Source organism: Scyliorhinus torazame, chromosome 14 (genome assembly GCF_047496885.1).
Source record: "Scyliorhinus torazame isolate Kashiwa2021f chromosome 14, sScyTor2.1, whole genome shotgun sequence".
Taxonomy (NCBI): domain Eukaryota; kingdom Metazoa; phylum Chordata; class Chondrichthyes; order Carcharhiniformes; family Scyliorhinidae; genus Scyliorhinus; species Scyliorhinus torazame.
In genome coordinates, this window is record NC_092720.1 from 58,593,378 (window position 1) to 58,609,486 (window position 16,109).

The window sequence follows — 16,109 nt, forward strand, 5'->3', positions numbered from 1 at the left end:
CCCCAGATAATATGGCCAAATGGACCTGAATTCTAGTCTCCCACTCCACAGAAGCAGGACGAAAAGCTTGTGCAAATTATGACCCCTCAGATTAAGTCCACAATGAAAAATGGGTTTTGAAGTGATTGTCCCGCACTTGGGAGCAATCAATTGCAGGCAAAACCGCATTTATAACACCCGATGAAGAGCAGGCAGAGATGAACCCAGTTAAAGCACACCAGAACCCCGCATGGGTAAATGAGGGCAGGAACAGCCAACCCCAGCCAAAAGCTCAGGAATGTTATAATTGTGGACAGCTAGGACACTTTGCACGAGAGTGCAATGCGCCCCAGAAGCAGCAGAGAAACCAACAGGCAGGCACCCTAAACAAGAATAGGGCAAAGCCGATCCATAGCGTTAGCGCCCGTTCAGAGAGTTACAGACATGAACGGCACCGACTGACCGTGTTCGGGCTCCCCAACGTGAGTCTGCGACACCCTTTGGGACAAGTCCGGTAGACCAGTGGTAGCAGGCAAAGTTCGGGGACAACCCGTGGAATTTCTTTGGGACACAGGAGGGTCCCACACGACACCCAATTCCTCCACGATGTTCCAGCGAGACACGTGGCCCACAACAGACACCATTACACTCAATGGCCTTACAGGCCATTTACAACAGGGACACATCACAGCCCCTATAGCAATACAGATAGGGAACATCGCAACCAAGCACCCCGTAGTTTTAGTTGATCTGCCCCAGACAGCAGAACATATCCTTGGGATCGATTTCATGAGCTCCCATAACCTTTCTTTCGACCCAGTGAACAAGTGTATATGGAAAATGGTAAAGGCAGCACGAGCCCCCGCCACGCTCACAGTAGGAGAATACGTGAATAGGATTAGCTCAGTAGGAGACTTCTAGTTTGACCCTCGAGCCATTAGTGCAGACAAACAGGTCAGGGCAGTCCTGCAGGAACACAAAGCAGCATTTGCACAGCACAAGCACGACTGTGGCAGTTTGACTGGCGTTGTGAACGTTACAGGTCCCGACCCGAAACCCCAGAAGCAGTACGGATTTCCCCAGGAAGCAGAGGGAGAAATCTCCAAAGTAATAGAGAGTTTGTTGGATCAAGGCGTACTCAGATCAGTAGCCTCCACAAACAACGCACCAATTTGGCCCGTCAGGAAACCGGATGGATCATGGCGACTGACCATTGATTACCGGGAACTGAACAAAGTAACCCCAGCAGCAGCCCCCACCGTAGCCACGAATCCCGAGACCATGCTCAAACAGAGACTCCAGTCAAAATCTTTTTTGGTTTTGGACATTAGTAATGGCTTCTGGTCCATTCCATTGGCTAAAGCGTGCCAGTACAAATTCGCCTTTACATTCCAAGGGCAACAGTACATGTGGACGTGCCTTCCACAAGTCTTCCACAACACCCCCTCCATTTTCCACCGACAGCTGGCAAATGGATTAGCAAAATTTTCCCGCCCCGATTGTCTGGTCCAGTATGTAGACGACTATGATAAATTCTATGACTTGTTACTACAGACAGACACAAAGGGAGAGTGCATTTTGCTTCTCGCTGAACTCCTAGCACTCCTAAAAGAAATTGGTTGTAGAGTCAACCCCAAGAAGGCCCAGATTCTGAAAGAAAAGGTGATTTACTTGGGAACAGTGATCACTCATGGTAAACGCGAGATTGAGCACAAGAGAATTGGCTCAATCGTCAAATTGCCCCTTCCACACAATGTCTCAGTCCTCCGGTCATTTTTAGGACTAGTTGGTTACTGCCGAAACCATATTGACGGTTTCGCCACTAAAGCAGCGCCCCTATCCGAACTTCTCAAGAAGCAGGCACCTTGGGAATGGCATCCACAGCATACAGGTGCCATGGACACTTTAAAAAGAGCACTCAGCACAGCCCCCGCACTACAGGTCCAAGATCCTCATTCCCCGTACGCTATAGAGGTAGCAAGCACCGACCGAACCCTTTCGGCCATGCTCCTCCAGGAATGCCACGACCAGTTACGCCCCGTAACATACGCTTCATGCATATTAGACCCCGTACAGCAAGGATTTTCTGCCTGTGAAAGGCACCTGCTCGCAGTTTTTTGGGCAGTACAATACTTCGCCTACATTACAGGACTCAACCCCATCGCAATCCTCACAGAACACACACCGACACAGCTATTGTTAGACAGCCGACTTAAAGATGGCACAGTCAGCCAAATTCGTGCAGCCCGTTGGACCCTTCTTTTACAGGGACGGAACATCACAGTAAAGAGAACCAAAACCCACACATTCCTTGCCGATAATCTGCAGTATGCAGGCACCCCTCACGAATGTGAGATCATCACCACTAAACACAACACAAGCCCATTTATTCCCAAAACACCCCCAGGAAAACAGGTAGTACACCCCAGAGACCCCAGCCCACAGACACGTGCACACCCCTAAGGATTTATGTGGATGGCTCATCCACAGTGTTAAACGGAAAGAGAATTACCGGTTGCGGTATATATGTAGAGGACGCGCAGGGGCGCGCCCTAGATGAAATTTCCTTGATGTTGCCAGGACACTCAAGCTCACAGGCAGCAGAGCTGGCAGCGATTGCATATATTGTAGACCACCCAGACTCTTCCCGACCCCAGCAGACATCTACTCAGACAGCTTATACGTTTGTAATAGTTTGACAGAGTTCGTACCACTCTGGGAAACAAGAGGATTTGTTTCCGCGGACAGAAAACCCCTACCCTCAGCCCCATTACTCCGCCATATCTTAGAGACAGCGAAGGATGGGAAATACGGCATAATTAAGGTTCGCAGTCATCACCGTTCTTCCCCCCCTGGTAACGCCCTAGCGAAGACAGGCTCCAGGCATGGTTATTTTTGGAACCCCCCCCGAAAGCACCCCAGTACACGCAGTTCAGGTCTCACAGACCAACATTCAGGATTTAGCGAAGGCCCAGAAAGAGGACGAGAAACTCAGGGAAGTTTTAAAGGGAATCTTCCCAGCCCTGTACGACAAGTTTAGAAATGCAATCACCACACACGACGGTGTGATTTTAAAGGATGGCATTTATATAGTTCCCAGCCAGGACAGGAACCAAATCATTCCTTGACAATCATGGACACCAAGGAATTGAACCCAACCTAGCCCACCTCAGACCGCTTTGCTGGTGGCCTGATTTAAAAACCGATGTCACACACTACGTAGAGAATTGTTTAATCTGTGCCCAGAACAATCCGGACAGATATGCAAAAAAGGGTCAACTTAGCCATACCCGCCCCGTTAATGGACCCTGGACAAATCTCCAGATAGATCATATAGGACCCCTACCCCCATGCAGAAATGGTTCCAAGTATGTGTTGGTGGTCATAGATACCTTCACAAAATGGGTGGAAGCATTTCCATCACGAACTAATACAGCCAAGACGACGTCTAAAATATTAACACACCACATCTTTACAAGATGGGGCCTCCCATGCAGGATAGAGTCTGATCAAGGCTCCCATTTCACCGGACGTGTAATGAAAAAAGTCCTCACAATTTTCGGAATTACACAAAAGTTCCATATCGCATACCACCCCCAGTCAAGTGGTATTGTAGAATGAATGACTAGGACATTGAAAGACACCCTCAGGAAAATGGTACAGCAAAATGGGACCTGGGATTCAGTACTCCCATTTGCTTTGATGTTTTTAAGAAACACAGTATCTACATCCACAGGTTTCACCCCCCCACACCCTCATGACCAGACGCCCCATGAAAGGCACTGAGCATTTACTAGGACTGGATTTGGCCAGCCCCGCAGTTACAGCCCTCACACATGAAAACGCGGTCACACAACTAGTACAGAACATAAAGGCAGCTCAACTCGCCGCAGCAGTGAGACTTGGAACCAGGAAGAAACAGAGCAAGGCCTGTTTCGACAAAACAGTACATGCCACTGAGTTTACAGTAGGGCAACAAGTTATGTTTTCCCTTTACAACCCCAGTTCATTCCTCTCCCCAAAATTTTCCGGACCATACTCCATTTTGGACAAAGTCAGCCCCTCAGTATACAAAATAACCTATCCCAATGGTAAGTCTGTGTGGTTTCATATAAACCAGCTCAAGGCTTACGGCTCACAGAATAACCACACACACCACATCCTGCTCGCAGCAGCAGACGAGCACGCCCTGCCCACAGATTACGTATTCCTACCCTCCCCCACCAACTCCAGCCTGCCCTCAGACACAATTTCAACTCTGCCCCCAGAGGCATGACTCCGCCTCTCCCTTCCCTCAACCAGCAGCGATAGTGATGGCGATCAAGATGACGATAGCCACAGCACACCACTTTATGCCTACACCCCTGCACCAGGCCCCACTCCCAGTGAATCTGAGCATGATTCTACCGACCCATTTGAAATCACTTGTATCAAAGCCCCTGACCCAGACCCACCGGCCGACGATTACGGATTGAAGCATAGTAGCTCCAACCTCGACACACGATTCTGGCACCGAGACAATTCGTTCAGGCTCATCCGGAATGATGCGATGGACCCCAATTCGCCCCAAGCAGCTTTAGCACGGTTACTACAGACAAGAGTTTGGCAGCCGGGAGAAGCTGCTGACTTAGAATCTGACTCCCACCAAACCAATCCCTTTGCAACCCTGTTCGCTATTGAGCAGTGAGGTGTCCAGATGATGGAGAAAAAAGGAACCGATGGAGACATACGGTGTCCTTTCTGATGGAACTTGCATCATGTTTGTTGAATGTTTGTTCGTTAGTGTTATCGTTAAATGTTGTGTGTAAACTCGGAAAGTTTTTTTTTCATGGCCCCACGTCACCACCCCCTTTGACGGCAAATGGCTGTTAGAGGATCTAGTTTGTCCCCAGAAACTTATTAATGGAACAAGTTTGTCCCAGACAATAATTCAGAGGAACTAGTTTGTCGACAGAACCTTGTTAAAGGTACAAGTTTGTCCCAGACAATAGTTCAGAGGAACTAGTCTGTCGACAGAATCCGACACATAGTTGCTCTCCTAATTCGAGAGGCAGCCCCCCACGATGGCCACATTCTTACCCGTTCTTGCCGGTTGCTCAGGCAGTGGAGAAACGGCATTGGTCCCCGCCCTGCCTGAGGACCCCCCCTCTGGTCAGCTACGCTCGGGTAGAGCACATACGGCATTGATCACCGTCCTACCTGGGGATTCCACCCATACGCACCCCATTTTGGCTCGTTAAGTTCAAAATTCTTTTGTTTGGTTTTGGCAACTCTTAAGTTGCTTCCCTATGCTATTTACATCCTTAAACACTGGGATAGTAAATCACACAAGCTGCAAGACAGCTCGCAGTACGGTAGTATTTTCTTAAATGTCTTGTTCAAATATTCGGTTTTTTTTTTTTAAATGAGGGAGTCACAGATGGTGACCAATTATAAAGGGAAATTGGCAGTAAAAGACAGACAGACAGACATACAAGATCTTAAGCAAGACAATAGCAGAAATTATGCTTGTGTTCACAGAACTCCAGAAACCCCAGAGGAAGACAAAGAAGTCCGACAAAGCTGAAGACAGCCTTCGTGTTCACATGGATCTTAACGGGATCCCTTCAGTTGCGCTGACGCTACCCCCCTGACCCCTACCACACAAACCGTAAATGACTCTCACCCCTGTAATACTCGGAACCCCAAGGTAACAAGGCGACAGCTAGCAATACCCCGACCTGGTGTGATACGTTTATCACCTGATACTCGCTCTCATATGTAGTCGAAGCACTCTTAGTGCTGGCAATACTTTGTTTAGAGTCAGGAAATGGTGAAACAGAGCGTATGGCTCTCGCACCCCGGTACACAGATTTAGGTCCTCCATTTTCGGATTTCACCAGACCCCCGAACCCATTGGGACGGATTAAAGAGCATCCATTTTGTTTGATGTATTTTATGGAATAAAGAGATGTAAACCTCCGTGTCTGACTGCAAGGCCAGAAAAATTTGTGTGCTCCTATTTTGTACAGTTTAAGATGTATAGATTATTTTTGGATTGTTGTACTTTTGGATTGTTTAAATGAGGATAGTTTATTGAGAATAGTTAGAGGTTCCAGTTTTTAAAAAAAATTCTGTAATGCATGTATTAATGTCATAGCGCCCCGTAGAATTTTTTGATAATGAATGTATTTTAAATGGTTTAGGTAAAATTGTGTTGCATAGGATAGGACAGTGTAGAACCTAAGCATGGGTGCCCCGGGGATCAGAGGATGAAGACGCCATGGTAATGTGATCCTTCACGCTTCGCGTTGAGGATCACAAGGAGGGAGTGGAGCCATCTGGGATGGCCCCTTCCCGATTACAAAATGGACACTTGCAATGATTGCAGGGAAAATTGGACAATGCTAAGAAACAAGCAGGTGCAAGCTGTTTGTTGATTAGAACCTTAAATGCTCAAGACAGGACAGAAACTACCAAACGATTTAAATACTAATGAGCCATCTCCGGGGACAAAAGGGAAACATTTAGATACACAATGTTAGGACAGACTCCCCGGTGCCAGAAGAAGCTAAGACAAAGCTGACTGACAGTCACCAGGACACGCCCAGCGATCAGGGAACCACCCCTCTATTGGAGGAAAATCGATACAGATGATTGGGAAAGACCCAATTAGTTGAGGCCAAGTTCAAGGCCCGCCCAAAAGAGCACGAAGCCCTTTGCAGTTTAAGAGGTATCACCCAAGGGAGAATCTTCCTTCTTTGGCTTTGGCTCTCAGCGAAGAGAGAGACCAGCCTAGCAGCTACAGCAGACCAAGTAAGTTCCAAGTCAACGCACGCTACGAGATAGACGCTCCTAGTTGCTATCCTGTAAACAGCTCAACCCAGCAGCCTCAGAACCAAGCAACGGCCATTGTTCCTCTGACTGAGTGGGCGCCCGAAGCTAAGTATAGGCCTTAGTAATAGTGGCAGTTTAGTTTGTAGAGTTTATGCATGAGCAGATTTGACTGTGTGTAAATAAATTAACATTGCTTTTGAACTTACTAACTGGTGTATCGAGTCATTGATCAGTATTCGGTTCTGAACCTTGTGGCGGTGTCGAAAGATACCTGGCGACGCTTGAGCAAACGTGATTAGATAGAGCCAAATTAAGAACCAACCAAAAGTTAGCAACAATGACCATTCATCAGAACTTCTGTAGCCACAGATGCTTAGCATACTGGTATTATGCTGGATTATGTGTAATACTTAGGCAGGTATTATCCTGAAACTATACGAGGGCTGCACAAGGTACCAAAGAGAAAATTGATTTTAAATTGACATTTGTTAATGTGCCTTTGTTCAGACGAGATGGCCGAATACACGATCTAGATACTATGATGGAGCAAAAGCACCATTTTAAAGTTGATAGTGAGCGCAAAATAGAATGGGATGTCAAAATGCATGATGATTCAAAGGGATCTGGAAAGTCTCAGCTGTTGAACTAATGTTGTTTCATGCAGATAAATGAATGTAGTGCGTGCAGATACAAAACAAATTAACTATGATTACAAGATGCACAGCTGAACTTTGATGGAGGTTATTCAAAGAATTAAAAAAAAATGATTGCAGGTCTGTATTTGCAAAAGTCGTCGAATGTTGTCACGTACCAGGCCCAGGAATAGATTAGCTGTTTGGTTTCCTTGATAGGTAATAGTACAAAGTCTTTAAAACAGAGAAAGGAGCTTAAAAAATATGGTATAAGGATTATCTTCATGCTGTGAGATAAAGCAATATAGATTTTCACCGTATTATTCCGAGGTTGGAGGACAGATCTAGGATTAGCTATTAATTATGTTCATTAAACATCGTGAGGAAAATACAACTTATTCAGTTTTAGTCACTGCACTGCCAAATGTTCAATTAAGAAAGGAAGAAAGACAAATGGTGTGGGGGGATCTTGCGTGCAGTGTGTAGTGCAGCCATAACCACAATTATAAGAAACAAATTGATAATGGCACTATACATCAAACACACAAAAAATCTTCCTAAGCGGACATCGAACAATGGGCGCAATCTACCAGCCGCATTACACCCGAAAGGTAACGCAGAATGGCCGGTAGATGCCCCGAGACCTCTCTTCCGGGATCTACCCGGCTCACCATGCATTGCGAGGTCTAAAGCGATCTCGCTCAGCGTCGTAGTGTGACTCCTGCTCATTGTGGGCGAATCACCTTTTAGCATATCCGCATATTAGAGTGAGACAGCTAGTCTCACTCTAATACGCGCTCTCACAATCTAAGAAAGGCGTTGAGATCTAACCCCTTCACCTTGGAGATCTCGGGTGAGCACTGTTCAGCGCTGTCCCCACAAACTGGGAGCAGGCGGATTGGCACTAGTGGGGGTCTCCCATGGATTGGAGGCCCCCAGGTGCTTGCCCCTGCTGGTGCCACCCAGGCACCTTAGCACTGGCAGCCTGACACTGCCAGCCTGGGTGCCAGCATGGCACTGCCAAGGTGCCCAGATGGCACTACCAGCTGACAGCAGCATTGACAGGGTGCCAGGCTTGCAGTGCCAAGGCGCAAAACTGGCTATTTTCCTGCAACAGGGATCAGTCCTGGGGGTGCCCTGTGTGGGTGCAGGGAGGCCTGAGGACCACTTACCGGTGAGTTGGGGCTTTGGGGGGGGGACAGGTTCAGGCATCACGAAGGAGGGCTCAGAGATCGGGCGTCCCGATCTCCTTCTGCACTGAGGAATTCTGGCAAGCGCAGCTCCTCAGTGCAGAAAACGGGACTAAGTTCGGTCTCGTTAGGGGTGTTCCCCACTGAGTCCCAGAATCTACCAGAATGGGAACAGAGTCCAGTTCGATAGCGTGGGGTTTCTCGGTGCTCTGGTTGCCGGGGAACACCTGGCTAAACGCGTTTCGTATGGCACTCTGTTCTCATTCCGTTAGATTGCGTCCAATGTCCTTGTCACATTTGATCTGATTATTTTGACCATTCTTCCACAGAATCTGCATTTACGTTGGACTTTGAAATTGTAACCTTGGATGGTGGGGAACAAAGGAGCAGCTAACAATGAGAATGGGGGAGGAATGAAACATCCCTCCTTGTGCTTTGCATCAAGCTAATTTCAAAGGAAAGATGCATGGTAGAATGTTTGTTTACTAACTCTTCTGGCAAACTCTCATACAGGGAGGGGACAGGAAGGCAGCAGATAAGATCTGTTAAAGGAGAAGCCAGTCAGCAAAGTGCTTTTGAAAATGATTCAGTGAAGGGCAGCACGGTGGTACAGTGGTTAGCACTGCTGCCTGCGATGCTGAGGACCCGGGTTTGAATCCCAGCCCTGTGTGAAGTTTGCACATTCTCCCCGTGTCTATGTGGGTTTTGCCTCTACAACCCAAAGATGTGCAGGATTGGCCACGCTAAATTCCCCCTTAATTGGAAAAAAAAATAATTGGGTACTCTAAATTTATATTTTAAAAAAGGAAAATGACACAGTGCACAAAGAGAGTGTTAGCAAATCACCTACAGCAAGTTGCTGGGGCAGTGGAGGACAAAGGGGAGGCTTGGAATTATTTTTGTGCAATGATATAAAAGTCAAGAGAATTTGATAACTGTTGCTCTGTATGTTCACCCTATTGTGCACTAAGGCAGCTTTACCATTTATATTAAGCGTTGCCTCATCTAGTAGCCTTTTGATCCACCTGGTGACTTGTGGTAAAAGACTCAAGTATTAGGTCCAGATTTGAAGAGCACACTTTTGCTACATGGCAGCATGAGCCAATTCCCAATAAAAGAAAAGCGCTTAATCTGCTTAAGAGGCCACTGACTCCACAAAACACATGCATTGTTTATGGTAGTCCTATCTTTGCGATCGCTTTAAGGCATAAGAAAAGTTCTAAGATCATGCTGTTCAGCAAAACAATGAGTGAAAGAAGGAGGTGCTCAGGTTTCTAAAAATAAGTTAGGAAATAAAGTTGAATTATTTGAACTGAATCTGGATTGTAGGAGAAGAGATCAGCTTTAAGAAGGTACTACAGTTTCTCGCAGGTCATATTCTTAGCTGTAGCAGCATTATGGCAGCGTTTTGCACCACACGAACTGCAATACCTTCTTAAGGATGGACAATAAATGCTGGCCTTAGTGGTGGCCATATCCCATGGGTCTATTAAATGAAAGACAAATAGAACCTGATTCACAAATCATTCTAATGAAATGGAGTTGGGATAACACTTCCTTTCATACTAAAATATTTCAGGGCGGTTAACAGTGGTCTGATAATTTGCTCCTGTATTTGCGAAGAATGGACCTCGTTTTGGTGAATACTAAGCACTGCAGCCACAACTAAAGGAATATTAGAACTCTGGGGCGAAATTCTCCCCAAACGGCGCGATGTCCGCCGACTGGCGCCCAAAACGGCGCCAATCAGACGGGCATCGCGCTGCCCCAAAGGTGCGGAATGCTCCGCATCTTTGGGGGCCGAGCCCCAACATTGAGGGGCTAGGCCGGCGCCGGAGGGATATCCGCCCCGCCAGCTGGCGGAAACGGCCTTTGTTGCCCCGCCAGCTGGCGCGGAAATGACATGTCGGGGCGGCGCATGCGCGGGAGCGTCAGCTGACAGTTTCCCGTGCATGCGCAGTGGAGAGAGTCTCTTCCGCCTCCGCCATGGTGGAGACCGTTGCGGAGGCGGAAGGGAAAGAGTGCCCCCACGGCACAGGCCCGCCCGCGGATCGATGGGCCCCAATCGCGGGCCAGGCCACCATGGGGGCACCCCCCGGGGTCAGATCGCCCCCCCCCAGGACCCCGGAGCCCGCCCACGCCACCTTGTCCCGCCAGTAAATAGGTACTTTAATTTACGCCGGCGGGACAGGCAATTTATCGGCGGGACTTCGGCCCATCCGGGCCGGAGAATCGAGCGGGGGGGCCCGCCAACTGGTGCGGTGCGATTCCCGCCCCCGCCCAATCTCCGGTGCCGGAGACTTCGGCAACCGGCGGGGGCGGGATTCACGGCAGCCCCCGGCGATTCTCCGACCCGGCGGGGGGTCGGAGAATGACGCCCCTGATCTTTTTTCATATGAGTTAACATTTCAGATTTGCATAGAAGTGAATTTCACTGTATTACCTTTTAAACTACTTGACATTTAAATTATATTTCTAAACACATTACAGATTCATCTGACAGTCACCAAATATTTTATAACTGCCTGTACAGCTGCAATATTTTGATTTGATTGAATTGCAAATCATCTGAAAACTTATTAAATTTTGTTTGAAAGGTTGAGCAGAATAAGAGCTGCATTTACATTAGATATTAGAAAGCAGATAATCAACAGATAAAAGCCAAGCTGATTTCAGATGCTTCAGAGGCCCAGGTTTGACATTATGGTAAAACATTCTGCAACTGGAAAATTAGCTTTAACGAGATTTAATTTGAACAATTAAATTATCTGACTTGTTTTATACAATATTTTAAATTATATTGCAATTGCAAATAGAAGTGGTATCTAAAAGAAGTCTGATTTGCTAAGGATGTCATAGAATCAGGGGCGCAGTGGTTAGCATTGCTGCCTCACGGCACCGAGGTTCCAGGTTCGATCCCGGCTCTGGGTCACTGTCCATGTGGAGCTTGCACATTCTTCCTTTGTTTGCGTGGGTTTTGTCCCCACAACTCAAAGATGTGCAGGGTAGGTGGATTGGCCACGCTAAATTTCCCCTTAATTGGAAAAAATGAATTGGGTACTCTAAATTTATTTTAAAAGAAAGATGGCATAGAATCCTGGGAACCTTCCAGTGCAGAAGGAGGCCAGACGGTCTAGCCTGCACCTACCCTCCGAAACAGCACCCTGTCTGGGCCCACTCCACTGCCCTTGTCCATTACCCCAGTTAACCTTCACATCCTTAGGCACTAAGAAGTAATTTATCATGGCCAATCCATCCAACCTGCACATCTTTGGACTGTGGGAGGAAACCAGAGGATCTGGAGGAAACACATGCAGACATGGGGAGAATGTGCAAACTTCACATAGACAGTCACCCGAGCCGGAATTGAACTCGGGTCCTGTGAGGCAGCAGTGCTAACGACTGTGTCATCATACCATAACATGATTTTAAGTAACAACCGTCTCACAGTTATGCATGCACTACCTACTTTAGGCGGCCCCCTCCAATTTTAACATTATTAAGTTTTTAAAAGATGAATTCATGGGATGTGGGTAGCTCGGCCAAAATTTATTGCCCATCTATAACTTCCCTCAAGAAGTTGTTGTTGAGCTGCCTCCTTAAACTGCTGCAGTCTGTGAGGTGTAGGTACACTCACAGTGCTGTTAGAGAGGAAATTCCAGAATTTACACCGAGCAACAGTGAAGGAACGGCATTATATTTCCAGGTCTGGATGGCAGGTAGCTTGCAAGGGGAGCTTTCATGTAGTGGTGTTCCTATTTATCTGCTGCCCTATTGTAAGAGTCTTTCTTGTTTATTTCCTTTGATTCCATGTCTTTTATTTTATTATTTTGGTCTGTGGGCCCATATTTGGGATGTGTCTTTAAACAAAAGACTCAAAGTGAAACAGCCTACTTGCCAGGACACTCTGTTCCAAGGCTTTGTGTTTGGGAGAGGGAAAACCAGGCTCTTTGGCACTGGGTGGATCTTAGGAACCGATTTAGGAGGGATTTGGTTCGATTGATTAACTGGCAACTGGTGAGTTGGCCAGGGACAGTGTTCCGCCTGACAATAGTCCTGGGTGATGCTTTCTGAGATCTTGGCAGAAGTATTTAGACATTGGAAGTGAAAGGAACTCCCTCTCTCTTTCTCTCCTGCTTGCTGAAGTGAAAGAACTGCTTTATTCTTCTGAAAGCAGTGAATGGCTGGCACACTCTTTGAAGATCGACAACCTCGCCAGAGAAAACCAGCTCAAACAAAGAAGGAAGAAGTAGCAAATCAAAAGCTGAACTTCTAAAAGACATTGTCTGGGTGTCAGCCCAGTGCATCAAAGATCCCTATCCTTTTATTTGTGTTAATATTTTCATTCCCTTTCCTCCACCATTTGCCTTTTGTGTTGTTCGTCTGTGTCTGGAAATATAGAGAATATGAAGAGTTATGTTGGGGGGGGGGGGGGATTGGGGAAGAGGTAGTAGGTTATCAGTTACATTTTCTATCCATTTTCTGTCCATTTAATTAGAATACTGTACATAATAAAAGGTCTTTGTGTTTTAAAGTTACAAACCTGGTGACTGTAGTTTATTGGGCTCAACCAAGGACCTCGAGTATTTTAAATAAAATCTAATTTCACCTATGTTGCAACTCTGGGTCAAGTGAGGCTGGAATTAACTGTACACTAGCCCAGGGTACGTGTCACTATATCCTCCTAGATGGTAGCAGTCATGGGTTTGGAAGATGCTGTCTCTCAATATGATTCTGGAGAGGGTAACAGGAGGGCAGCAAGGATAATCCCTCTGGCCTGAGATCATTGAACTATGAAACTGCAATTACATCCCAACACTTTGCTTAACAGGAAGTGTTGAAGGGAAATTTGCACAGATGTAATTATTTTAATATATACCAATACTTGTACAGACTTTCAAGTAGCAGTTTTCAAAATGGTCAGAAACAGGTTCAACATTTTCATCCAGGGTTAAGCTCATAGGAAATGTCTTCTACGTCTGAATATGGGATTATTGAAGTGAACATCAAATTTCTGAATTTGACCTAGTTAGCTGATGTACATCAGCGCAATGAATATATTTGCATAATTTCCCCAAAGTGCAGCGAGCAGAAGACAGCAGCTTGTGTTACTGTAGGTATACGTAACCTCAAGGAGCAAACCTTTAGAAAAAAAATGCAAAGCGCTAACAAGCCAATGAACTGTTTCCAAGGCAACAAAATGTTCTCTGAGAACTTCACAATTCCTACACTCTGCTCACCCCATTTTATTCTTACCTGATCCTGTTGTAACATCGTGAGAACTGTTCAGCACTCGTTTTAATGCTGGTTTCAATGGCTTCTGTAATGCACTTCGAGTTGGAGAAAATGATGACTCCTCAGTACCAATCTTGGGAGAAACAAAAATTGTGTTCAGAAAAGCCCATGTTAATAATAACCCTTTAAACCAAGGAGTCTGTAAATTCAACCTTGTGACCGATTATAATCTTATAGCAGAAGCCCCATTTTGTAGGTAGTCATCTTGCATATCTAACGTTAGTCAATGTTACAGATGCTTTCGTTTAAGCATTAATTTGTTCCTTGGCAGTGTTGAGTTGACTTTTGACTGAATTGACAACGCTAGATACCAGAAAGAGCTATTGATTCAAAATATTATTCATTTAATAATCGAACCTGAGTGAAATAGTGAAAAAAGCATTCATCACCATGGAGTCAAATTCAAATTATTATAACACATTGGAACAACATAGCAAGTGAGAAAAACACATGCCCAAACTTTCTATGCTCACAATATAATAAATAACAGCGAACAATAATCCACAACACATAATAATTGTTCTATAGCTGATGTCATGAGGCTTTGTCCCTTTATTTTATGAAAATATGATTTTTTCAACTTTCAACTGACTGAAAAGTTTGCAAATGAAAGGGGGAAGAACAAACTGTTTAAATTAGCAAGGCCACATTGCAAAAAACAATCAAGTCACCCTCAGGGGAGTGGGAAGAGACAAAAATTTCCTATAATTCAGATACCCATCAAAACTGGTAACTATCTAAGGCAGACTTAGAAAATTCAAAGTACTGAATATTGAAACAATGGTTGCCACAGACAGACACACCCAAAACCTTCTGGAAGTACACAATGGGTGAAGTATTTCAAATAAAGGCTACCTAGCTGCTCGAGAGAGATTGCAGGTGACACAGGTGGTTTCAAGAAAGTCTTCAGCAGAGGAAACATCCTGAAGGTGGCTTTCTATCCCCCTCTTCTTTGGAATAAGAGTGTTGCCTTGTTGAAGATGCTAACACTACCAGAAACCTACCAGCAAACCAAACTCTCGTAATAGTTGCAACATCTATATATCTGACTGAATCCAAAGAACCAACTAATCCAACTCAGCCACAGCATTTTTAAATCCACACCTCAAGGAAAATCAAAGGACACTTAGCTGTATGTTCTTATACCTTTTTTTAATTGGACTCTAACCCCCCCCCCCCTCATTTCTGGAAACTATGTGTGTATGCGTGTGGGGCTAAATGATTGTATGAGGGCCCACTACTTGTCTTCACATTTTTATTATTTTTCTCAAATTTAGTGATTAATAAATTTGCTCTTTCTTTCACCCAGGAAACACTGTTTGATGGGCTCCTTATTGCTCAGTTCAATCTGTTCTAATTTGGAAAAGGCATATCTTCATTGTTGTGGGGAGACAAATGATTTAGATTGATTAACAATAATGTATTGGACTGTTAGGATTTATTCTAAAGGATATTGAATCTATATTGCGTAGTACAGTATACTAAAGCAATTTTCATAAAGATGACACCACCTACAGCAGTCAGTATAAGGGTTGAGCATGTTCCATTTCCATTGACCTTAACAGCTTGTTCTAAGACACAATCTGTAGCAGTCAGCATAAAATGTTAACAAACACATTTTTCTAACTCGATCCAAGGACCAGACACATCTATCAGCTTTGGCACCATGAAAGAAGGTTAGGGGAGGGATCCATTGAAAAATGAAGGGTAGAGAAGAGTAGCTAACACTGACTCTGCCTGGGTGCACACACATAACTTGTTTAATGTAAAATGTAAAAGAGGCATAATCCAATGTAAATCCAATGTAATCCAATGTAAACAATATTCTTGCCTACGTAATCGGCTCTGTATAAATGCAACTTGATTCCATGTGTTGGGCAGAGTCAGCTCTGAAGCTGGGCTCGCTCAATGCATTGGTCAATAAATGATCGTTATGTACCTGAGACTACGGTTACTTTGTGAAAAAGAGAAACACCACAACACCATGAAAAATAAATTTAAACCTTTGTTGTGACCAACCAAGGAGGTTGAATAGAGGGGAGCCAATTCACCCCTTCTCATCTGGTCAGAATACTGAAAAGACCTCTACAGCTATTTGAATTAAGCTCCTTTAAGTCCGTGGTCATAGCATGAAGTAAACTTTCAGATCACTTTTTACTGCCTTCTACAGTCTGTATATAAGTTAGGCTACCTCTAT

At 45.4% G+C, this 16,109-nt stretch overlaps 1 protein-coding gene across 3 annotated transcripts in view; it reads right to left on the reverse strand.

Moving 5' to 3' along the window:
- The window catches only part of clcn2c (chloride channel 2c), an 870,815-nt gene that overhangs the window by 99,334 nt on the left and 755,372 nt on the right, over positions 1 to 16,109 (reverse strand). For all 3 annotated transcript variants that reach the window (XM_072474258.1, XM_072474257.1, XM_072474259.1), the window contains one exon: positions 13,874 to 13,985. In XM_072474258.1, coding sequence (XP_072330359.1) covers positions 13,874 to 13,985 — 112 coding nt within the window. The remainder of the gene's footprint in view (positions 1 to 13,873; positions 13,986 to 16,109) is intronic.